At 37.9% G+C, this 25,657-nt stretch overlaps 1 protein-coding gene across 2 annotated transcripts in view; it reads right to left on the bottom strand.

The window, feature by feature from the left end:
- The window catches only part of LOC119778782 (arf-GAP with SH3 domain, ANK repeat and PH domain-containing protein 1-like), a 52,325-nt gene extending 26,897 nt beyond the window's left edge, over nt 1-25,428 (bottom strand). Inside the window, exons 1-6 of one of the 2 annotated variants that reach the window (XM_038278155.1) lie at nt 25,034-25,428; nt 17,521-17,593; nt 7,690-7,835; nt 5,452-5,526; nt 3,475-3,524; nt 1,694-1,817 (exon numbers count right to left, since the gene is read on the bottom strand). In XM_038278155.1, coding sequence (XP_038134083.1) covers nt 1,694-1,817; nt 3,475-3,524; nt 5,452-5,526; nt 7,690-7,835; nt 17,521-17,593; nt 25,034-25,159 — 594 coding nt within the window. In that variant the 5' untranslated portion in view covers nt 25,160-25,428. The remainder of the gene's footprint in view (nt 1-1,693; nt 1,818-3,474; nt 3,525-5,451; nt 5,527-7,689; nt 7,836-17,520; nt 17,594-25,033) is intronic. The other variant, XM_038278154.1, reaches the window with a different exon arrangement.
- Nucleotides 25,429-25,657: the final 229 nt, after the last annotated feature.

Below are 25,657 nucleotides of genomic sequence, written 5' to 3'. Positions count from 1 at the left end.
GCTTGTTTCAGTTATATCTAATTAGGTACGCTGGGACTAGAGATGCATCGAGAAATCATCTGTTGACCAAAGTTGGCTCAACCAAAAATATACAGTAGGCTACCTCTAATTAGTTAATGCTTTACAAGCTCTACCAGGGTGCACTATGATGTCAGCAATATTCAGCAGGACTGAAATAGTTAAAGAGGAAGCCAGAGGAGGCAGAGATATTAAAGAAAGTATTTATAAGAAAACATATTTTCCAGTCAGCGAGGCAGTGAGAGAGCGAGAGTAAGTATGATTTTCCATTGATAACATAAAGGTAAAAGAGAAGACAGCAAAGTCTCCCTGTTTAATCCTTCTGAGCTCCTGTCTGTCATAAATTGTGCAGAATTTTTAAATGCTTGTAGCTTTGTAAACATTTCACATTCAAAATAAGGTCAACATTTTCAATTGAATACACAAGGACATCAACCATGATATATACTGATAGAACATCCTAAAGACAGCATAAAATGGCTCTTCTGTTATAGTCTTTGTTATAAAACTCAAATCTAGGGCTAGGAAATAAATTGCATATGCAATATAATTACACTTTAAGAAAATGTAAATTTCCAATCGCAGAGGCACTAAATTAGGTAACATTACATTTAACGAGTGTAAGACACTGACTTTTTCACTCCAGATCTTTAGGAGTCGGTAAAAAGAGGGTTTTGCGGGACAACAAGGGGAAGAGAGAGTTAAAGCTAGCATGCAGATCCACACAGCAGTAAGCCCAGCATCAAGCAGGCTTTTAAGGTCATGAAAAAAAACAAACCCTAAAGTTAAAGATCTACATATTTTTGGTATGTGCAAATTAAAAAAATAAAAAATAAATCACAAAATTGCAATTTGGATTTTTGGCTAAATTGCTCAGCCCTACAAAAAAACCCTGTTCTACCACAAGCACAGTCTCTCACAGAGCAAAGCACCATAAATCACCATAATGATAAATCACTGGTGGAAGGTTAGAATATTTTGCTTTTTGAATATTTTTGATTGCACTTTTTCCCCCTAAAAGTATTCGTCACATAAAAGTCTTGCAAAGATTAAACATATAAAAGACTAAATTGCGTATCTCCAATAGTGACCGTAGCTTAGAAAAATTTGCAGCATATAGAAATATTTGAGCATTTTTCTTTTTTATTTAGAGGTTACTACAAAAATAACAGATGGAACAATAATCAAGTGACAACAAATGTAAACATCAACATTGTGCTTCTTGTATTAGCAATTTGTGATGCAATACTATTGCTTGCTTCAAAACAGGAAGAAAAAGTAGATAATGAGATACCGTTCCATTATGTTTTTTGTTCTTTTCTCTTCCTTGCAGCAGTTAACCCTATGCTCCCCACAATAAGGGTTCATGTGTTGGAAAAATATCACTAGGATATCCAACAGGAAACATGTGCTAGTTCTGAGCTATAAAAAATTATTTGTATCTCTTGAACGTTTTCATTTTTTTTCCCATGCAGCCACAAACTGCAATTGTATTTATTCTGACGTGTTAGGCTAAAAATAATAATGGATGTGTAAGGAAAAATGTCAATGGCAGATGGAATAGGCAACCGACAAGGCAGACCACCCATGTTAGAATAAATAAAACCCACTTCAGGTAAGCAGCAGAGTCTAGGCTTTAATATTTTGACTGGCCCTGATCCCTGCCCCCTCTCACCTCACACATCTGCAGCTGGAAGATCCTCCTCTCCCTTTCCATGTCCTCCCCTCCGTCGGATCCCTCTCTCCTGATCAGTCCCAGCTGCCGCGCCTTCTCCCTTCTATCCTTTTCCAACTTTCCCCTATAAAGAGTGGTAGGAAAGGAAAATGTAAGCCAACATAGAGAGGATTGTTCTCAACCATTTAACAGTATCACAAGGTATAAAATCATTTTTTACATATATAATTTAGCCTAATTATATTTTAAAAGGCTTTTTTTTCTTTTTTAACTAGTTAATTTATCTTCTTAAGCAGCAAATAAGTGGTGTCTCTTATCATTAGATCTGCTGGACCTTCATGCACTCTTCACTTCACTCAGCTCAGCTGACCAGCTGCTTCTTTAGGTGCCTAAATAAGCAAATGTCTTTTTAGTACAGACATTTGTAGTTTCTTACTTTCACCTTGTTATGCTTTTATTGTTTTTAATTGATTCAAGTCCTCTGAGTTGGTGTATTGGTTTGCTGTTGTTCACTAAACAGCCCTTTGGTCCTTGAGAAACAATTAAATAAAGTTGGATTGGATCGCAGCGTTCTCTCTCGTTCGCACGTTTTGTGATCTTTTATTATGCTTGAACACCAGAGAGTAGTGCAGATGTGAGGAAGAGAAAACAATGAAAATATCTTTTTTTTTTCAGCGTAATATAAAAGGTGTGGTATGAGTTTGTTCTCAGGATCTTGAGTCAAGACCGTTTAGAACTGGATGTCTTTTTGCATATAACAAGAGCCTAAATTGTTTATCTTTTCTTTTCTGCTGAATCGCTAAACTCGGTATAACTTATTTGTGAGAATAATTTTATTTTCATAGTTCTAAATTTCATTTAGGTCTAAACTTTGAAAGGTCTGTTGTAGCACAAAAACACGCTTTGATCTAAACCCTTTGGCTTTGGCTATATGTGCAGGGTTGTAGTTTTGCTGTGTGATCAACTTCAGACTCAGTGAAAGAACTTCACTGTATTTAGCTTTATTCATGCTCTCTAGAACTCTGGCCAGGTTCTGTGCTGCCACAGCATGATGCTGCCATCACTATGTTTTCCTGTAGGAGTGTGTGAAATGTTATTTCTCTTCCACAAATAGTGAGAAGCCTGTAGTGCAAAGAGTGAAGCTCTGGTTTTATCTGCTCTGTTTGTCCTGCATATCGCTAAGCCTTTATGTTGTTCTATTTTGTTCTATTTATATTTGTTCTATTTCTTTCTCCTACTCTATTTTTGGAAGATGCATTGAAATCAGCTCTATTAGGTGTTCAAAGCTTGCTTTAAAACGTCTAATAGATGATGGGATTCAGATGATGGGATTCAAAACCTGCTTTACGCCACTTTTCCCTGATCTGTCTTTGTGTTTCTTGGTCAACATCATACTGCTTGTTCACTAATGTTCTCTAACAAATTCTAGGACATTCCCAGAACAGCCGGACTTATATTCAAGTTACACAAAGAGGGAATTTAATTACAGAAAAATTATATTTGAAGCCATTTTGTTTAAAATCCATTAAAGGGATAACAGATTAAACTAACTGCTTTTCAGAATTGATTTGTAGAGGGGGGGGAAATAACTATGCATCACGTTCTTTCTACCATTTACTAGATAAAATCTCAAAAGGTTAAAATAAATTAGTTTGAAAGTGACAAAATATGAAAAAGGACAAAGTGTATGGTACATTTCTGTCTTAAATCCAGCATCTTTTTTCTTAGAACTCCCCTAAAATGTTGCAGCCAACAGAATGACAGTAAAAAAAAATATTTACAATTTAATGTCGTAATCCTTCCAACTTTTCTCCATGTGTTTCTTGAGTTCCTGTAAGAGAAGAGAGCTATTATAGAACAGAGACGTACGTGCTTCAGTGACGTTAACCTTGCAGATCAGGATTCTAGTGGCAAACTGCCATTTGTCTCAATGACAGAGAAACAAAGTCCAGCCATGGTATCAGCTGTTCAATGACAAGGCAGTGAAGGGAGCTTACGAAATCATTTGTGTGCCATTACTCACTAGTCTGTAGTCATGGGGAATAAAAAAGAACCAAAATATTGAACTAGACACATGAGTAGAGTGCTGGAGGATTGCTGGGTTTTCCTTAAAGTTGCATAATCTGTACAAATGACCTCATAAATAATCACTCCTATTGGGTCTAAACACAAATGTAAGTATTTTTCTTTATCTTTATTTTATTTCTTATATGGATTAAATATGTATACCCAATAGCACACATTTAAAATCAAAGTTTGTTTTTGTATACAATTGTGGTCGATTACTTAATAAGTCAATACCACACAGTATGTGAACTCCTGACTCCAACCTATTTTACAAAACATCTTAAATCTGTTTGAAGAAAAGTCCTGTTGCAGCAGCAATTCCTAAAGCTTGTATATTGATCTAATATCAGCAAACTGTTTGGGTACCATCCATTATTTCTTGGCCTGTATGTTTATTGATACACTATTTCCATTGTTCCTGCTTTGCCTTTTATTTCTTGATCTATTACCTGAAATGTTATCTCTCTATATAAATTATCCAACTTCTTATACTGCTTACAGTAATGATGGCTTAATGCTCTATTTGTTGTTACAGTTGCTTCATTGATTTTGTCATTTTATGTTGTTGACTCAACCTGATGAATTGACTACAGATGGAAACTAGCCATAGGCTATAATCTGGCATATTTAGATGTACAGTAGCAGCCATTCAAAATCGCCCTTCCCAGTCAATGCCAGCCGAATGGCAGACTACTCCCCTGCGAATCCCAGCCAAATCACCTCCAACTTCCAGCCACTGGCCTCTCCTGGGCATGCAGGTTTTTTTACTCTGATTCCATCCTTTCACTCAATTACAGTGTCTGACCAGGAGATAACACTTCTCTTTAGATCTTAATGTCCACAAATCATGACAGAAAGAATATTTCAATACAAAGATTTATATTTAAAATGGAATTGTAGGGGGCAAGGCAAGGACCAGACAAGGGCCCATTAAGTAAAGAGAGGAAATTTTGAATGGCTACTACAGTACTGTACATGTCCATTAATTTGCATTGTTAATTTTCTTTTCTTTATAAACAAACCTACACTCAGTTCAGGTTTTGTTAACCTTACAGGCTAAGTTCAGACTCCTATACAGGCTAAGACTTTTTGGTAACCAATGCAAAAAATGTTAAATATAAAGTTTTTTTAGTCATGGTTGCAAACAAGTTTCTCTCCAATGTCCGCTGTTTTTCAAAAGACTTGTATCCTATCACCAATTAAGAGTTTTTTAAATCAATACTTTACAGTAAGAATCTTAATATCCATTTAGAAAACATTAAAAGTCAGTGGTGGGGCATGCAGGTGGCGCAGTTGTTAGTGCGCACGACCCATGTACGGAGGCCTTAGTCCTTGACCCAGCCGACCCCGGTCTAATCCGACCTGTGGTCCTTTGCCGCATGTGTCTCCCCCTCCTTCATACCCCCTTTCCTGTCAGCCTACTGTCCAAAAAAACAATCCACTAGTTCCGCAAAAAAAAAGTCAGTGGTGCACAGTCAAGTAATTAGTATCCTTCAGCACTCAGTAATTCATTCATTGCTTTGGTAACAATATTTTAAAAAAAGATTAACTAAATGTCATTATCCATTATGAGTTTTCGTCTGCTAAAAATGGAATCAATGAAAAACTCAAATATTTGAATCTCTGGGTGTCTTAATGGCTGCTAAATTTATTCAATTTGTCAAACTATTTTTCATGATAGCCATACTCACTAATCTGCTGTCCCGGAGTTCAGACTTCAGCACATTTTCCAAAGGAAACGCCATGATGTTGTTGAGGTTTTGCACCTGAAAGGTGAAAGTAAACAGCAAATGAGCCAAGAGAGTTCAACCCTTCTTCAAAACATCACATGTGGTACCCATCAACTGAAACTTGAGCCATCAAACACACACACTCAAACATGCAGACAAAATTCATTCAAGGAGTTTTCTATTATTTCCCAGTAGGTCTGCAATTCTGGGAACAGAATGAATAACCCCACAACATGGAGATGCATTTATTGTAACCTTTTGAGTCACCCAATAAAAAAGGTGGATCTGAGTAGCCTTGTGTTGTAACTATAACGGTAAAGAGTGCGTTGAAATTAAATTCAGATCTGGACGTTTATCTTCACTTGGCAATACGTTGAGTAAGAGTGAGTCATAAGGCTACAATGGGTTACCAAACAGAAATTTAATGTCCTAGATGGACCCCAACATTAAAAAAAACAATAATAATTTCAAAACTTTTTAACCTTTGATATAAAACTAATCCTGAACAACTCAACTAGAAGACAACAAATCTGTTTAATGGAAAGAGGTAAGAAAAAAAAAAATTCAGTTCTCACTACACTGCATTCTTTGCAACTGTTGCCGTTTAGAAGGAGCTGGCAGACAGGTCAGGTATTTAACAGTCATCTCTGAGCTATGCTATGTCAGCCATATGGATACACCTCACCTCAAGGTTTCTCAGACATACAAAGTTCCCATAAACTGTGGCTGTTATTTGCAGGGAGGAGCCAATTTCCAAATGTAATCACATCTAGACTGCAAAAAATTGGAACTCTAAATAAGATTTTTTTTTCTTAAAAAAAAGTGCACTTTTTCTTCACTTGAGGAGAAAGGAAGAGGAAGGAAGAGGGAATTCCATTGGCAAAGTGAGACACTTCCGTGAACTGACTGTACAGTCAACCCTGCTATATTACTGAAGGGGCCTGGAAACCAGAGGCCTGGAAACCAGAGGGACGCTTTGGTTGGCATCCAGGAACGCAGATAAGCAAGTTGATAAAAAATTTTGTTCTGATACAAAGAAAACACAGTGAATGTGTATCAGAAAAGTAATAAAGCCTGTTACCACTATACACATCTTTAAATAAATTTTGATCAGAAGCATTGCAAGTTGAGTCTGGGGCTACCTACACCTTCTATTGAGCACATTTTCCTCCTGAAGAACCCTTGTTAACCCTTTATACAAAAGCATACTCATGCATACATACCATAAGTGTTTGGTTCCACGTGTTCATGGATATTAAATAGTACGCCACAGCTACAAATATATACCACCGTGAGTAATATTGTGTAATCACCAATGTACTGACTTGTATCTAAGAGATACCTGCTGCTCTTGAAGCTATTTTAAAAGTTTACATTTGTCGTCTTATGTATTATTTTTGCTGTTGTTTTGTTCTGTTTTCTTTCTTCCTTCTCTTAAGCAGGTGTGGAAGCAGACTTCCAGGAGCTATTGTATATATTTTGCATTGCTTAGTCTGCTGTTTTTGTATTGTCATTTTATTTTCTCTTTTCTATCCTCCCTCTTTTCCATCTCCATCTCATTCTCCCTCCCCTTAATTCTCATTCCCTCTTCCTTTCTCAAATCCCTTTTCATCTCCGTTGTATACAACTTTAATTCCCTAAATCACTTTCAACTACTTTTTATATACAAGTATCAAGCTGAAACTTGTAGTAACAATCACAATGGTCTGCGTGTGAAAGCAAATCTGTTGGGCTATTATTTAGCTTTTCAAAATTTATTCCCAGGGCTATATTGGCAAAAAAAAAGAAAAGAAAACACTGTCAATGTGTATCAGAAAATCAATTAATGCTGTTGTTGCCATGCACCTCTTTAAATAGCTTATTTTGATCAGCGGCCCCACTTTTAACATCTGGTAGGTATCGTCTCTGCTGAGAGGCCCTGACACATGGGGGGGTATGTTTGGTCAATGTATGCTGCTGCTGACTCACGCATGGAGATCTGGAATAAATTATCTTCACCGCAGAGACTATCAGTGCAAAGGTTCAGCGCACTTCCAGGCAAAAGGTGCAGCTGTTAGAAACCCCTTTCTTAATACAGCATCCGTGTTCAGGTTTCACTATTATTTGTGTTTGTAGCTTCTTTTCATCTCTATGTTGTAAAACACCCTATTGTCTAAATCTTGGTGAATCAAGTTCCCACTTGCACTTTTCCCCCCTCACCAGGTTTTTGAAGAGTGCCGTGACCTCTCTGGTGAAAACAGCCAAGTTAAGGAAACCTGTGGAGATTTCAACGTTGTCCTGGCTCAAGTGGCTGTTCCCCAAGTTCTCCATCACCTCAATGTACTGCTCCTTGTTTTCCACATGGGCTGAAAAATGAGAAAAAGACAAGCCATGTATGAAGACGGATTTTTCCTACAAATTCAGAAAATCTGATAATAGCTTAAACAAAAATTGTCCTTTTAATGAGACAATTAGAGCAGCAGACACATGGAAATCCACGTTCCTCTGTGGTTTTAAAGCCCAGGGGTCATGACCCTAGGGAGGATGAAGACTTGGATTGTCATAAGCATTAATTGGTTAGTCAGTTTTGAACTTTTGCTTTCAACTATGACACATCTATTTTGCTTCTTAGCAAAACTCTCATCTTCTCTGTTGATCAGTTTGAAAATAACTAAGAGAATGACATAAATGTAAAACCATCTATATTATATATAAAGTATGAGAAATGTATGTTATTGATGTGTCTGCTGTATGCAATTTGTGAATGTCTGCTACTTCTTAGCAGTCCTCATTAGCTCAGACTTTACATCTGCAACTTCCTTACTGAGAATTAAGACAGTCCTAAAATAGGATGATGAAACACACCATTAGCACTAGGGGTTAGTATGGGCATGCGTTTTTGCGATACGTGTCACGATACTTGGGTCACAATACGCTATCATCACCATATTGCAATACCACTATACAGTATATTGTGGTATTTCACCCAGTATATGTTCATCAGAATCCATGGTGTTTGCGGGTTGAGTCTTTCCACGTCTTCAACTGTGACTGCCTGAACTACAGAAATAGTGCTGCACCGCACAACAAAAAAGGCAGAGGGTACCCTTATTGTTTTAGATAGAAAAAAATTTTTAAATCGATATTAGGAACTGAAAGATCGATAAAATATTGGCAGCTAAAAATCGCGTCATATCACCAAATTTATTTTTTTCTGATATCCCTAATTAGCACTAGTTTGGGTTATATTGCCTAACATTTATTTTTTAAAGAAATTTTTAATCTAAAATAAAGAAAATTCTTTTTATTTGAAAGATTTTAGTTTATTTCCTATTCAAAAATGATTGAAACATTATTATAAACTTGGTAGAGAGGAAGTACTTGGGTCTATCCTGAACCATGAAGCTAGTATGTAGTGCTTTTGGGTAGGAGGTTACTAACCTTTTCTTACTGGTAAATTATTTTATTTTGTTTAAACTAAATCAATTTAAATTCAATGTTACTTCGATGTTGCTGAAATTAAAACTGATGATTCTATTAAAAGGGATTAAATGTTATACTTATATGTAACGTCAATAAGAAGTTTGGAAGTCTAATCAAATCTAATCAACAGGAGAGGACAGAGAGAGAGAGCAAAGTGTTTTACCTATAAATTAGTGATGCTTTAAAGCAGTCACTGTGATTTTGTGTTAAAATCAGTTTACTGCTGCAAAAAACAGTATAGCATTAGCTATAACCAGGTACTGCTGCAACTTTTCCACATTAAGGCTAATATTGCAAATGCTACAACATTAGCAAACAGCTTCCTTAGGACCATCAGGCCTCAACAGACCCTGACAGAGATGGACCAAAGATTAACTGTAGAAACTATCTGTTTTTGTGCTTAATATTACTTGGATTCTTTTTATCTAAACTTCAGGTCAAAATCAGGTGAAGTCCAAAGTATTTCTATCCAAATTACAGTCTTAAATGGACTTTTATTCATTTCCAGATCTTCAAATGTACCCAAACCATTCCCAGCATATCCCTGACCCTGAACTTAAACTAAAGTGAAAATAAAGTGAATTAACACCATACCTCTATACTGTACCCTGACATTAAAAATGGGAGTCCACTACATTAGCACCAGCCTTTGGTCCCTACAAGCCTGGATGGTCCCCAAAAGGTTAGTAAATATATAAAAAATGTTTCTAGGGGCAATTGCATTGGTGACGCAGTGGTTAGTGCACACCAGTGTTGTGCCTGAACGCGTTCATTGAACGAAAGTTCATGAACTCGTTCATATTCTGGGCGAACGTGAACTGAACGTACTGCATTACTGCCTGATGAACGTTATTGTGAACTCGTTCATTCTGGTGTCTGTGAACGGCACACACTCTCAGTTCAACTCTGTTCAATAGGTTGCCAGATTTCTATAGAGCCCTCCAGGAGAAACCCTGGCTAAATCACACCGTAAACAGGCCTTAATATGTAGCGGGGAAAACACCCAATCTGGCAACACCAGCTACCAGCGTCGTAGCCTAGAGCCGCGTGCGTCATCAAAACAAAATGCAGCGTGGAAGCCACAGCAGCATGGAGGCCACCGTGGAGGCGACAAAGCAGCAGTATGATCACTTAAAACAGTTTTATGACCAGGTGGTCTGTGAGGATGATGGCAACAATCTTACATTTCTCTGCAAACTTTGCCCGCCGGCTTTCAGTAAAAAAATCCGCACTTCAGTAACCTTAAATTCCTACCTCAGCCTAGTCCTTCAGTTTGTGTTAGTAAAATGTTGTTGAGGGTTTTACTATTCATGTAACTTGTTTGTTAAACCTGCCTGGTATAATTTTCCAGAATTCCTTTTTAGTATGTACTGAAATGGAATTTCAAATTGAAAAAAATATTAAAAAAAAAAAAAAACATTTGCACCTTAAAGACTACTTTCCTGTTTTTCTTTTAATAATTCCTCATAAAAAAGATTATTCAAGCAGCACATTTTTCCTGATGTTTTTGAGAATATACTGTAGGGTTGAAAGCTGCAGCTGCTACTAGTGTGAAGTGAATGGACAGCAACAAAGCATTAAAGCAACAATGGGGAAATGCTGTCCCCTCAATGCTAATGTAAACCCTGGTTGGATAAGGATTCAAAACTGGATATGAAGATGAAATCTGACGCACAGTTTCAGTGTTACATCTGATAAAATAATTGCTGTCTGTGGTTCTACAGTAGGCTATGGTGTAATTGAGCATTATATGGAAAAAAAAAAAAGAACTGAACTAGTTCATTTTTTGAAAATGTGAACTTAGTTCAAAAATTTGAATTATCAATGATGAACTGAACTAGTTCATTTTAAAAAGTGTGAACTGAACTTTGAACTAGTTCACATAGAAAGAGAACTTTCCCAACACTGGTGCACACCATGTCGGATGTAGAAAAAAAAAATCAATTTGGTGATATATTCCGATTTTCCACTGCCCACACAACCCATGTATGGAGTCCTCGACGCAGCCGACCCGGGTCGAATCCGGCCTGTGGTCCTTCGCTGCATATTTCTCCCCCTCTCTCATACTCCCTTTGCTGTCAGCCTACTGTCCAAAAAAACCAGCCACTAGTGCCATAAACTCCCGCCCCCCCAAAAAAAAACATGTTTCTAAATCAGTAAGATAATGAAGTACACCTATAAATACATAAACACACACACTCCTGTCACACCATTGTTTTTCAGCCTTTAGTTTTAGTGGCTTTGGGAGACAGCCTTGTTACCACATTTCTTTTCCAACAAATCCTTGCACTGTGGTAAACAGAGCCCAAGCAATCTGTTGCCCCACATTGTGACTTCCATCTGTAGCTAAGACTCGCACATGATCTGAATGTGAATAGTTCCTTGGCATGAGGCACATATCTCATAAAAAAAAATTCCATAAAATCTATTCATACTTCAATTGATCCTGCTTACAAACCCACAATGTTCCCTTTTCTTGTGTTTTTGTCTTCAGTAAAATACCTCCAGACTTTTTGAGTAAGATTCTTAGACTGTCGATAGTCACTGCTGCCACCCTCTGGTTTAGTGGGGAACTGCTTGTTTCGCCAAACATCCCTATCTGACAATGTTGGAGAATCTTTTCAAAAATTCCAGCATCCAGATTATTATCTACATCATCACCAAAATTTAATGGATTTTTTTTTTGACATGATAATATAAAAAGCAGAGGTCATAAAACAAGATGGAGACGTTACAAAAAACTAGCCATCTTGGTCATAACATAGCCGAACACTGCACATTTTCCCCCATTGATCTCCAGTATGTATGAACGTTTTATAATGAGAGCGCATCAAAAGTGGAGCACATAAAAAAACTACATGAGATCAAGTCTATGTTCCACAAAATCTTTTTTTTTTTTTTTTACTAAACGTAAGGCACGTGTAACCTTTGGTTTTTATGTGAATAAACCTGGTAAAATAGGAAATAGTAGCACCTTTAGCCTCTGTAACAGAAACCTTTTACCAAAGTGCAGTTTGTTTGTTTTTGGGATTTATTTTTTTCAGCATGTTTCAAGAAAGCTGTGTAAGAAATCAATTAGAAAGCCTTGAAAGGACTTTAACTACAACCAGGGTGTATGTTATGTTTGTTACACTTTCCATATAGTGAAGTCTCTATAAAACAATCAGAGCTTTATTACTGAAAATACAAGTCTGTCTCTGTACAACTCAGTGGTCAACTTTATTGCATTTTCAAAGGAGCAAGTTGGAGACATGACGTTCTTACTGTCAGCTGACGTAATTTGTATAAACAGAATGTGAAGCCACATACAAAACAAAAAACAGCCGTGGTAAAACAGAAGGTTAACTGACCCAAAAAAGAAAACGATGGGATGCTTTACCACAGCATTAAAATTGAGTAGTATATCAAATTGGAATGAAAGGCAAAACCTTTAATTATAAAAAGAGATACATAAAACTCTCACACTATAAAGATCCGAGTCTCCAAAGAGCCTGAGGGTAATTTTACAGCTGACCTTTTGGAGCCAGAGCAACTCTACACTTTAACTGGTCTGCAAGAACACACACAGTCACAAACCACAGCAATTAAGCAGAAAACATGTAGTCCGTGTGCATGAAAAAAGGGGGTGTTCCTCACAAAAGTGTTTTTGTTTGAGTGACAAGGTATGAGTCTATTAGACCTGCAAAGGGGGGAGGAGTGAGTGAACAACCAGCTTTATTTATGTAGAAGCAATAAATAATCCTCCCATTGGCCTCCAACCATCACATTACAGGAACTCCTCCATATGATTTTACTAAGTTTTACTAAACAGGAAGAAGAAGGAGGTAACGATGGACCTCTTCTCTGCAAATACGGGAAAGCTGCTGACTGTAACTGGTTGCCTAATTCAGCGCAGCTGGCTGATTCTGGCGACACAAAAAGTCAAATGCTCAAAATGGGAAGAAGGCATCTGAGCGGAGAAAACAGTTTAGGATATTACTCAGTTGTTTTGAACATTTCTGAATGAGGGCTCACGTCTGAAATATTCCTTCCTACTAGCGCTGATCAAGATCTGCATGACACACTATTAGTAAGAAAACATTCGGACCAGCTGGAAGGTCACTGAGGGGAGCGACGGATTGCTAAAAGAACACAGGCCATACGGTTTATTACAGACAACTCTAACCACACTTCTTTATTTAACATAAACACAATGACCCATCATCATGCACACAAGGAACCTGTTCCTGTCCTCAAAACAACCAACCCCCCGCTTTACCCTCTTAGCATTATCTGGGAAGGATTAAATAATAACATATGGGGAGCCAAGGCACTAAGCTGATTTTCTTGCAATAATAGAGGTGGATATTGATTCCTGTATGAGCTAGTAAATAGGTACATATACTAGGGGTGCACCGATTGCAGTTTTCTGGCCGATTTCCGATCACCGATCTTTAAAAAGTCTGACCTGCCGATTCCGATTTTGGTTAATACCGATTTTATTATTTTTTGCTATAACCAACACTGTGTTACAAGATCGCAATTCAGTTTTAATGTTACAGTCTTTTCTTGAAAAACATGCCCTTGAACAATAGCCTTGAACCATTATAAACGAGGTAGAGCCTTGACATAGAAATTAATTAAATAATAAATATTAATTAAATAAAACAAACTTAAGACTACAACATTGGTCTTTTGATTTTTTTACATTTCAAAAGAAAAAAAACTTCAACAAAAGATCAGATTAGAGAACTGTTTCAAGGTTCTTACCAAAAATAAAGTGCACAGTAGTATTTTGCTTTTACAAAATCACAAGGTTCAAGGTCCTTTGAGAACATACTAGCAACTTAAAATAAAATCCCACAATGCAGCAGCTTTGTGTCCATTTAAATGTATAAGCCATCTAAACAGTAACTTGCAAAATCTAGCTTGATTGTTCTTTTCAAATGCTGCATATTCAGCGACGTGGTGGTTTCTTAAATGGCGAACAAGGTTTGTAGTATTAAAGCTTTTGGAAGTGGTTCCACCCAGACTAATTTCGGTCTTACAAGAATTGCAAATTGCGAGCTTTTCGTCTCCTCCTTTAACAGTATAATAATTCCAAACCAACGACATAGCTGCATCTGGTGACCTGTGAACTGCGACACTGGATGTTGTTACAGTTCACTCGACCCGGTGGGCGGGTCTTTCAGTCAGCCGTCTCTAAGAGCAGAAAAAATATGGAATAGAGACTGATTTTAAGACACTCGCGGAGGTAAATAGATCGGTGGTTAAGATCGGTTTCCTATGTATATATCGGCCAATCACCAATCACCCTAAATCAGAGGTCTTCAACAGGGGGTCCGCGACCCCTAGGGGGTCCGCGGAGGTACTGCATGGGGGTCGGTTGATTACTTTTTTTATATTCCCTTCTGCAATTTTTTGCACTAATTAAAATGTCTTTAAATACACATTAACATGACTTCAACACACTGTAGTAAACAGATAAATGAAAGCAGAAGATGTCTTTCAGTCATCAATGCACACATTCAGCGACACACAGGAGCTCTTTCAAACCTGGGCACTGTTTCATTCACAACACCTGTCCCATCAACCAGGAATCAGATTCAGAAATACTTTAATAATCCCAGGGAGAAATTACTTTCGTTACATGACTCCATATGTAATAGAGTGACTATAGGACCAGTTTGATATAACACAATTTCATACAATATAAATAATTAGGGGGTCCCCGCTCCATCTCGCAATCAGTTTGGGGGTTCTTGGCTTTGAAAACGTTGAAGACCCCTGCCCTAAATGAAGGAAATCGAGGCTGATCGATCGGCCGGCCGATTTATCGGTGCACCCCTAATATATACTAAATAAATTAATTGTAGACAAGAAATGCATTTGTGTTTTTAGTTTAAACATGTACCTGAGAATTGCTTATTTTTATTAATTTAGCAAATGGAGCCAAATAATAGCTGTATATCCAGGTGTAGGAGGAGACGACTTTTACTGGTGATCTTCTGTCCATGTTCAAAACTAATAATCTCACATTTTTTGCATATTTATTAAAACTAATATATGAATAGCATGTTCGGTTAATTGGGGTCTCTAAATTGTTCTTTAGGTGTAAGTTTGTGTATATGGTTGTATGTCTGTGTGTGTCTGTGTTGGCCTGTGACAGACTAGCAACCTGTTAGGATGCATATGAATAGCATGGTAAACATAATTTAGAGTGTTTTTTTTCCCATTAGACTTTTCTACAAGCAGCAGCAGTTGTTGAGAGGTTATATATTCCACACTCAAATTAAGTCATGATTCTTTGAGTGGGAACTAAAAGTCATATCTTAAGCTTTCCAGGGCAAGTCCAATACAAGGTCGATGTTTTAATGGGCAAGGTCAAGTCAGGTCACATAACTTTGAAGTCCAGGTTAAAGTCATTTCTTAACGATGGAGTGTCTAGAAAAAAACAAATGTCTTTGAGGGATAAATCCAAGACAAATATCAACTCTTGGAGAAGCGTTTCTAAGTCACATTGCACTAATCTGAGCAGGCAAGGACAAGTAGGAGAGATAAATATTAGGGTTGATTTGCAACTTTGCGTAAACATCAGTCCAAATGGCAGCGTTCTCCTCTCTATCAGCAGCATATCACGTAGTATGAGGAGAAACATTTATGGTATGAAGAAGAAATAGACCTATAGAGGTATTTCAGTGCATACATGATGCCTACAACTATTATTTTAACAGTGGCTGGAATCGTATTTATCCAACAGACAGCAGTTTGTCCAGATAAATAAACACAAATCTACGATGAATTGCATCTTGTGTGGGGGTACCACAGGATTCGGTGCTGGGCCCAATTCTCTTCTTAATGTTTATCAATTACCTATATTATATCTGCAACAGCTTTAAATTAGTCCTCTATGCAGATGACACCACAATTTTTTTTTCCTGGAAAGAACTTAGAAAAATTACTTTTCGAGATCTCTACGAAATGGGAAAATTAAAGAAATGGTTTTACTGTTATACATTGTCACTGAACGTAAAAAAAAAAAACAAATGTATGGTTTTTGGTAACATGAGGAGTGATACTGAACTGAAAATTAAACTAAACAATGACGCAATCGAATGTGTTGATAATACAATTTCCTCTGTGTCATCCTTGACCTCAAACTAAACTGGAAATCCCACAAAATTTACAGCAATTATGGGAAAATCTAAATACTTAATGTAAAATCCCTTCATACTGTTGACTGCACATTAATCCTGCCTTACATTACCTACTGTATACAGATATGAGTTAATTCCTATAAAACCACTCTAAATCCAGTTTACATCAAGCAGAAAAAGGCTGTCAGGATAATGTGCAGTGCTGGTCTGGGTAAACATATTAAACCCACTTTTTTTAAAATCAAAAGTAATAATTTATCATTTGATCAAATTCAAATCCTTACAAATAATGTATAATATAAGGTATCAATTGCTTCCAAATAATATCAAAAAAACCTTTATCAATAGAGATGACAAGTACAATCTGCGAGGTCCAATGAAGTTTAAGAAACAAAGTAAAAAAAACTACCCTAAAGAACATGTTTATCACTCGCCGCAGGGTTTATCTATGGAATGAACTCAAGAAGGACTTGAAATGTTGAAGCTCATTGAAAACTAAACAAATGTACAAAAAAAATGATTTAGAAACTATGCAAAAGAAGCCGAAGAACTGTAAATGAATACAAAAAATATGTTTTTTTGGCTCTGCTGTTGTATTTGTTTGTTTTTTTTCCTCTTGTTAGATATGTTCTGGTTTGTTCTCTTTTGTGTAAATTCATTTGTTTTCATTCTGTACACAAAGCTTAAATTCTATGTTGTTTTGGACATAATGACAAAATGTAGATTAAATTTGCACTAAAACTGATGTCTGTAGCAAAATATTTAATATCAAGGGGGGGAAATGAACTCGAAAAAAAGGGGTAAGCGATGAGTTTTATACTTCAGCTTACTCCTTTTTAGCTTTTCTGTGTAGGCACAAATTATGCCTGCTTATTTTATATTTTTTTTATTTTACACAAATTGCTCAAATGAATAAACAAACATCTTTTTTTTTCCTGGCGATTCTTAAACCCATTATTGCATTAACATCCTTCTGTTTGAAGATAAAACAAAATGACAACAAATGATAGAGAAGTCCCAAACAAAAAAGCTTTTAATTATAAATCAAACAATAACTGATAGTAAGTAAAAGGAGCAGCAAAGTGTGTGCTTCTGAACTGGTGAAAGAATGCACATGGATACAAGAAAAGAATGCTCATATCAGCCAAAACTTCCAGTCAGTTGGTGTATCGGTCGATCCCTGGTACAAAGACTTATGCTTTGGAAAACTACAGAATACATTCAATGTATTCCATTAATCAGTGTATTATGTTTGCAGCAATGACTCATAAAAGTTTAAACTGCTACAGTACCTTTAGCTGACACTAGCTGTGATGCAGTGCTAGCAGTAAAATGAATATTATGTTGTTGCACTTTATGCCTGCTACAAAAAGTAGCTACAGCCCGGGCCCCCCTACCCCCACGCTAATGGATGTGCTGTGCAGATGCTTACAGAGTCCAGACGTGTGTATAGCCTTAATCGTCTTCTTCATTCTCTGCAGAGTTGAGTTGTCCATCTCTAGACACTGCAAAAGACACACATGCAGAAAAAATAATTAAATAATCAGATATTACACAAGTGTCTGACTAGTCTAGATAATTAAGCATTGTTGGGAAATTATTCTGAGAAACACTGCCTGCCTAAATTTCTCCTGATGTGTGAATTAGGCAAACAGGTTTCACCCAGAAATGATGTTCTAGCTTGTCATGCCCAGCTCCTGGTGATGTAAGTGCAGTTGTGACACTTGCAACCTTTCAGGTTTAGGCTCAGCTAGGCTGCCAACCAGAGGCAGGTTGTTACATGGCTCCACGCTATCTGAGCAGTAAACCTCTTCTCGAATAAGGAGGATTAAAACAATTTATTCTGTTTATTCTCAGAACACAGCCTACTTGTTGAAATGAGCTACAGCGTCGGGACTCCACCCAAGTGGCATCAAAAATAGCTCAAATGAGACAGTAATGCATGACAGAGACCATGTTGTGTTGCATGTTGTTGTTGTTTCCCCAGCCCTGCCCATCCCAGTGAGAAACCCTCCATAAGCGTTGATTTATTCATCAGAATGTTGGGTGTATGTGGAAATCTACTGTCAGTGAAAGTAGCTGACCTTTTTATTTAGACTGCTTCGTATTAACTAGCTACCAAAATGAGTTTGCATGTCAACCTTATTAGGGGCATCTGTTCAATAATTTTTTGACAAAACAACTCTACATGGCAGGGACTCATAATCCACTATTTAGCTATCTGGAAATGCTGAAGACAACCTGGTGAATTTCAAGCAAACGTCAGAACAAGGAAGAGAAGGATTTATGTGACATGATGTGAGTGTTGGTGTCAGTTTCAGACACTGTTATGCTACGCTGATTTAATTGCACAACCATCTCTCTGGTTTACAGAAAATGATCTAAAAAAAACAAAACAAAAAGAAAAATAGTCATTAAGGGGGTCATATAATGCAAAACAGAGTTTACCTTGTCATAGATGAATAACGATAGTTCAGGGGGTTAAATGGACATACAGAGAAGTTCAAACCCCATTGACACCTCCTTTCTCTGCAAATATCACAATTCTAAACTTCAACCATAAAATGGGCGAATTCAAACGAAGTCCCGAGTTGACGTTAACTAAGGGATGTTGCCTTATGTGGTTCTGGCCTGTACTTTTACATCTGTGTACAAGCAACCATCACCAGGTTGGGTTCGGTCACTCTAGGGATGGAACGGTTTATGAAAACCGAACCGAACGGTTCGGTTCGCGCGTGTTGCGTTCGGTTCATGCGCTGCTCCTTTTTCTCAAAGGCGAAGCATGTACACTCCAGAGCAGAAGGTGGCGGTACTGCGACCAAAGCCAACCACCAGTAGTAAACAAGAAGAAGAAGCGAAGCAGCGTAGTCGGGTGTAGCAGAAAAAAATCAGTTGTTGTGGAGAATTGTGTGGGTATGGCGAGTGGGAAAGAACAGGAGTTGGAAGATGCGCCAGCAGCACTTTATAGTTCTGCTGTATGGGACCACTTTGCATTTAGAGTGAGCTACGATGACGGCAGAAAGAAAGTTGAGGATAAAAACAGTGTAAAAGCATTGTGCAACACGTTTTGTTTATGAAAACCGGGCGACAGTGGCGTTGGATGTAGGAGTTTGCCCTGAAATCGAAGGGTTGACGGTTCAAGCCCCGACTCCGACTTTCATTGTCGTTGTGTCCTTGGGCAAGACACTTCACCTGCATTGTCTACTGATGGTGGTCAGAGGGCCCGGTGGCGCCAGTGTACGGCAGCCTCGCTTCTGTCAGTGAGCCCCAGGGCAGCTGTGGCTACAATGTAGCTTGCCACCATCAGTGTGTGAGTGTGTGTGTGAATGGGTGAATGAATGTAGTGTAAAGCGCTTTGGTCAAGTCTCCTAACTTGAATAAAGGCGCTATATAAGTACATGCCATTTACCATTTACCATTTACCATATGCAAACAGCAACACGACCAACATGTCAGGCTAACAATCAACATATACCGAACCAAACCGAAAACCATAACCACGAAACAGGGAAAAGAACCGAACTGTGGATTTTGTGAACCGTTCCACCCCTAGGTTACTTCGTCCCCTGCTGGCTCCCTTCCACCCGTGGGCCGGGGTTCCCGGACCAGCCCCGGAGCTGACAGCTCGGTTCGAGTGCCAGGTGAGTTTCGACTACGTTCTGCACTGTAGTCAACCAAAGTTCTGGACGATTTTGAAATTCCCCCCCAGAAATTTTTTGAGGTATGAAAAGCAGGACATATCAGGGAAAAAGACGACCTCTGGTCACCCTACCCTAACAACAATTTCATTGTTTCAGTGAGTGGTGCTTGTTGCTATGATGCATCTTTGCTGGTTGTAAACCAACCAATCAGCGCACAGCTCATCTAAATATTCATCAGCATACCATAAAAGGAAGAAAACCTGTCGTATCATTCTAGGGCTCTTAACCAGGCTTGTATTAGGGCTCATTGAACACCAAATAAGCCAATTTCAGCCCAACCATTGTTACACACCCTATTCAGGGACCTTAAGGACCAGCACCAAATACCATATATAATAATTCTATGACCCCTTTAAATTGTAGTGGCAGCTCGTTCACACGAAAACAAGCAGACATGAAGTGGACCACTCCTTTCAGGTTGGAACAGAAAACTGAAGCTAAAATTCCCACAGACTCATCGACATTATCAAAACTCGGGTAAAATAAATCACAATTTTGGTTAATTATCTGTAATTACATATCGTCTTGTCTAGTCAGGTGATTCCAATATACTTTACACGGAATTAATTCATTTAGCCATTCACACAGTGATGGTGTCAATCTGCATTGGGCCACCGCTGCCCTAGGACACACTGACGCCTGCTGCTGCACATAGGCTCCATTGGGCCCTCTGACCACCATCAATAGGCAATAGGGATGAAGTGTCTGGGGTTCGAAACAGTGACCGTCAAGTTGCAGGAAGAACTCCTACATCCTATGCCAGTGATGTTTCAATGGATAGATCATTACGATCTAAGATCTGAAACTGCCATGAAGGAAATAAAATCATGGATGCATCCTGCCTGGTATCGAGTCATCACTTCAGGCTGGTGGGACTTTAACTGTTGGGGTGATGTTATTGTGCACAGGACAAAAAGTTGGGGGATGTTCTGAAGTGGTCTGACCTAGCCATTAGGCACATCTTTGCAAGGTGTGCCTAATGAAATGGTAGTCAATGTTCCTAAGCTTTATCTGAGTTTATTAAACTCAGATAAAGTGCATGAAATTGTTGGCGGGGGCGTTAACAGACCAAAAGAAGTAGGAGCTTTGTTTTTTTTTTTATTTTAATGAAGTTAATGAGGAGGGGGGAAACTCATAATGCAGTGTTTGGCTTGTTGCTCATTGATCAAAGCTGGTCAAGGGGATTTTGGCCAACTCTAGTTTCTGACTGCATGCATCTCTACTTACATCCCATCAACAGGAAAAGTCAAGCTGACCAGGAATCAAGTCATTTTTAACAACAGATAAGGAGCTCTTCCTGCAACATTTGATTGAGCTCCACCAAGGCTGTTTGAAAGCAATTCTGTTTCTAACATGTGAACCTGTATTTACTACATTAAACTGGCATGACAAACACAACCCTACACAAGAGAAAACATACAAAAATCAATGTCAGAAGTTAAATTACAGGAGAAACTCTTGAATCTGTTTATAGATCCCTTTAAAGGAAGAAAAATCCTGAATAGCTATGATCTTCCTGAGTCTTTGCCTCTAATCAGGACAAATAAGTGGCAGTGTGATTGTGTGTGTAGTGGTGGTGGGGGGGTTAATAGTGTCTTTGCCATAAACCACAAACATAGCCACAAGTTTACCCTCACCATTAATCAAGCTTGGGTAGACTAAACATAATACCCGTATCGCTCTGTAAAAAGTGTATTGCTCTTACATCTGTCTGTGTGCATATGTGTAGGATTCCAGCATGACTCTCCCCACACAGTTATTTCTGTTATGCATTTTCCAGTGGGTCATGTCCATAAAATAAGAACCCTAAACGCAAGCATAATGAATCAGACAGCTGCTCCAAACTGGATTTTCCAGTTTGCAGCAATTTCTCTATTGTTATGGTTTTGACCCAACAACCCCTAAAGAACATCTTAGAACTTCTAGATCCCTCCATCAGAATATCTGCAATGCATGCATCTGTTTTAAAAATCTGGGTCATCCACAGTAAAATGCAGAGTTTGACTGCTAGCAGGCGTTATATTGGGCTTAATTGTTCTATATAATTTAGAAACCTTCCATTCACAACAAGGATATTCTAGCTGATTCTAGCTAAACACTGATCTATAATTCTGTGTAAGGGGTAAGCATGGGCTCATCTTTGTGTATGTATGCACACTTGGACTATTTGTTTTCAGGCACAGTTCATGGCAGCTTCGCTCTCTGTTTCCTCCTTTGCCTGAGGAGCTTTGGGAGGAGACATTTCAAACAAACACAGAGACCTCAAACAAGCCTGGAGCCAGCACAGCAGTTCAAACAGGAAAAAAAGGCTGGAAACTGGCCTTCACCGACATGTTTTTCAACAAGGAGAAACACGCGTGCACGCTTAAAACCACATGTTCAACGTCCATTTAACAGGTGACAGTTTCTGTGACATGTGGCCTGTGTTTGTGTCCAAGCTTGGTTTGGCTAAAGGGAGTGTTGTTGTCAGGAGTTAACAGCATGTCCTCAGTTACTATCCTGATGATGCAGACTTTTCTCCACAGAACGGCACAGATTTTCAACATTGAACCCAATTTTTCTAAATAATATGAAAGTCCAAAATACAGGGAAAAAGCAGAGCCTGGTTGGGGTACCTGTCAAGGTTTTAAAAAGTTACTGTTTTAATAGGAAAATCCCCTGTGCTGTTTCCAAGAGGTGCTTTGATCAGTTTTTGTCCCACCAATACTGATTTTAACTGTACTTTGGGCTCTGATCTGTTCATTAGGATTTTAGCAGATTTGGGTTTGTATTCAAAGTATAATTCTTAATCTGACAAATTAAAAGATGAACCTCATTGAATCATCCAGGCAATGGTTTCTAAACTTCATCTGATATTTATAAACCAATAAAATTGCATCACAGTTCATACTGTTGTTTGATTAGATTAAATAAGTTAAATTAAAAATGTCTTTAGTTGTGCAAAACATTGGCTTCCCTTCCTTCACCTGTTGCTGCACACTTTAACATAGCTAGTCTGGAGACTAAACCAGTGCTTAGACCTAACCTTAATGCTGTTCTGGTACAAATACAGCTACAGGTAACGTGTCTGTTAGGCTGCTGACCCTGTAGCTGTAACCTAATTTAAAATCAAAAATCCCCCGATCACACTCTGTGCATCTATATACTGAGGATATTGTGATAGACACTATATGTCCTATCCGCTAAGTACTTAAATAATTTCTTTTGTTTAGGTCTATATATCATATGTGTCTATAAATGGATGTGTAATCATTAAATGTTTACACATCAAGGTAAACATTTTTGCTACAGATAATCAGTAAAAAGATGTTTATGCGACACTGAATACCTAAATGCTGACTAAATTTGCAAAGTTAAAGTAACACTTTAAGAGTTAAATTTAACACCAATCCAAATGCATTTGGTCCCACTTAGAATTAGTGTTAAATTAACTATCTACATAGTGTATATCTTACTCCAGTTGTTGTTGTAATAACTCTAAAAGAGTCATTGCATATTTAACACTGGGGAATTTACTGTGTGATGTTTTGAAGACAGAAACATGGATCAGTGTTGCTTTCAAACCAGGGAGCCTAAATGTGTTATATTATATCATGAGATAAGGCACTTAATTTCTGTTAATTTTCCATGTTTTCTTCTGCATACATTAAACTTGCACTGTAGGTTATTTCCAGAGTTGAAAGCAAACCGCTAACTAGGCAGCTGCTTTGAGGCATAGATCTATACCTGAGGATTTTAAAAAGGATGGCGGTATGATGGCCAACCAGAAAATAAAATCTTCAGTAAAACTTAATGAGTTCTATTGTGCTGTCACCTAATATGTTTTATCAGAGCATCAAGGATTAGAACATGTTGACAATCTGGCAAAACCTAGAGATTTATTTTTCTTTTCCACTTATTTAAAGTAAGAGAAACTGTATTGGCAGCAACAGTTCCCATCAATGTGTGACCCTTCTGCCATTAAAGAGAGTGATTAACAAATAAATAATGAAATCATGCATACAAGCAAAAGTTTGTATTAAACTAAATATATATTTTTACTTTCATACAGATTCTCTATATATGCCTTTATTTTAAGGAAAGACATTTGCAGGCTATTGCTATCATTATGCCGGTGGTCATCACAGCCTTGGATATCTCTGCACGGCTTGCATGTTTTTTCTTGTGCATGTGTGAATTCTATCTGGGATTTCTAGTTGTCTCCCACAGTAACTAATCCTTACTGTTAACTATAAATCACCTTTAGATACAAGTGTTTGGATTGTTATTTGACCCGTGTGTCTCTGTTAGACCATGTGATGGTCTGGTAAGCTGTCCAGGATCTTTTGCCCAATGACTGCATGGGATCAGCATCATCTCCAAAGCCATGTGACGCAGCATGGACAAGCATGTATAGATCAGAGACAGATGGATGGAAGATATTTGTCAATAACTATATTATTTATTATAAACTTTTAAAGCTGCTATATATCAGTAAAGACTGAGTTTCTTTTCTAACATATTCCAACATTTTGTCACCCATCTAGTTCTACTTTGCCTTTGAAGTATATGGATAATTTCATTGTTTAGATTTGGATTATTTCAAGTTATATTCCAGGTAAAATGTTTTTTTTTTTTTTTCTTAATACCAGTTTTAGTTCACTCAAACAGACGCAAACTTATCTAGTTTAGATTAACAAGCTTTACTTTAGAAATATTCTTTTTGTTTTGTTTTTTTTTTTTAAAGTAATATAGAACTTTATTTAAAAAGAGGAGCTGCAGAGGACAGAGTGGTTGATCTAAGCAGTCTGAATTGAACAGTCTAATCCTGTGAATACGACTTAGAAAGCAATGATTAAAGAGTTAGTTCCTTTATTTTTTTCACTGTATTTTTTCAGATTAGGAGAAATAAGATGTGGGTCAAACCAACTCTGATAAAGCTGATCAATTCTAAAATAATATTAGTTTAAAATAATGTAATTTAAGGCAATCTGGCCAGGGGGGTGTAATCATTTTTTTTAGGGGGGCAATTACCCGCATGACCCTCCTCTTGGTGACGCCACTGAATTTAACTTGGGAATGTATCTTTTATTTGTTGTTTTATCACCTGTTAATGGAATAAACCACTTAGAAATGGTGTGAATCTGAAAGCTGGTTTAGAAATCTGTCCACTTTTCATTATGTAGATCTCATTACCTGTGAAATTGGAACAGGTAAACAGACACACGGAGGTGAGGCTCTCCCCCACCACACCATTGTTCTCACCTCTTCCACCGCTGAAACGGTGTTCTTGCAGTCACTCATCTTGGACTGGAAGCTGGACGTCCCGGGCGAAGACAAATCCTCATTTGTCAGCACCAAAAAATCCGAAATGCTTATTCGCTCCGGCATGTTTCCAGGAAAAAAGGGGCTCCGTGAATTCACCGAGCGAAAAAGTGTGCCAAAAATTTACGCGGGGATGAAATTCCCATCGGAAAAAAAAGTTGTATCTGTTTTCTTCTCTTGCGTGGAAACAGACACACGAGAAAAATAGAAATACTCCTTAGAGAAACCTACTTTATTGGGTCAAATCAACTGAAGGCAAAGCTGAGTCGGACTGAGCGTAAACTTCGCTCAGTGCGTGCGCCCTGAGATCCTCCTGCGCGCTCATGGAGGGAGGGATCTCTGCTGAATCACGTGGGGAAACTTTTTGGCCCACTAGAACGAGAGAAGTGCAAGGTCCAAACTCTTCCTTTCAATATGTACCTCTCATTTCCATTCACACTCCCCAAAGCTTCAAGAGTGGTCGCCATGGATAAGGACCCCTTCACGATGTGATGAGGAGGAATTTGCATGAATAATATGAGAAAATCTTATAGAAAAGAAAGAAGCGCAGTTTTTCTAAACATT

Source organism: Cyprinodon tularosa, unplaced genomic scaffold (assembly GCF_016077235.1).
Source record: "Cyprinodon tularosa strain WSP-4 unplaced genomic scaffold, ASM1607723v1 ctg139, whole genome shotgun sequence".
In the NCBI taxonomy this organism is placed as follows: Eukaryota; Metazoa; Chordata; class Actinopteri; order Cyprinodontiformes; family Cyprinodontidae; genus Cyprinodon; species Cyprinodon tularosa.
The sequence above is the reverse complement of the archived record's forward strand: the minus strand, read 5'-3'. Positions and strand labels throughout refer to the sequence as shown.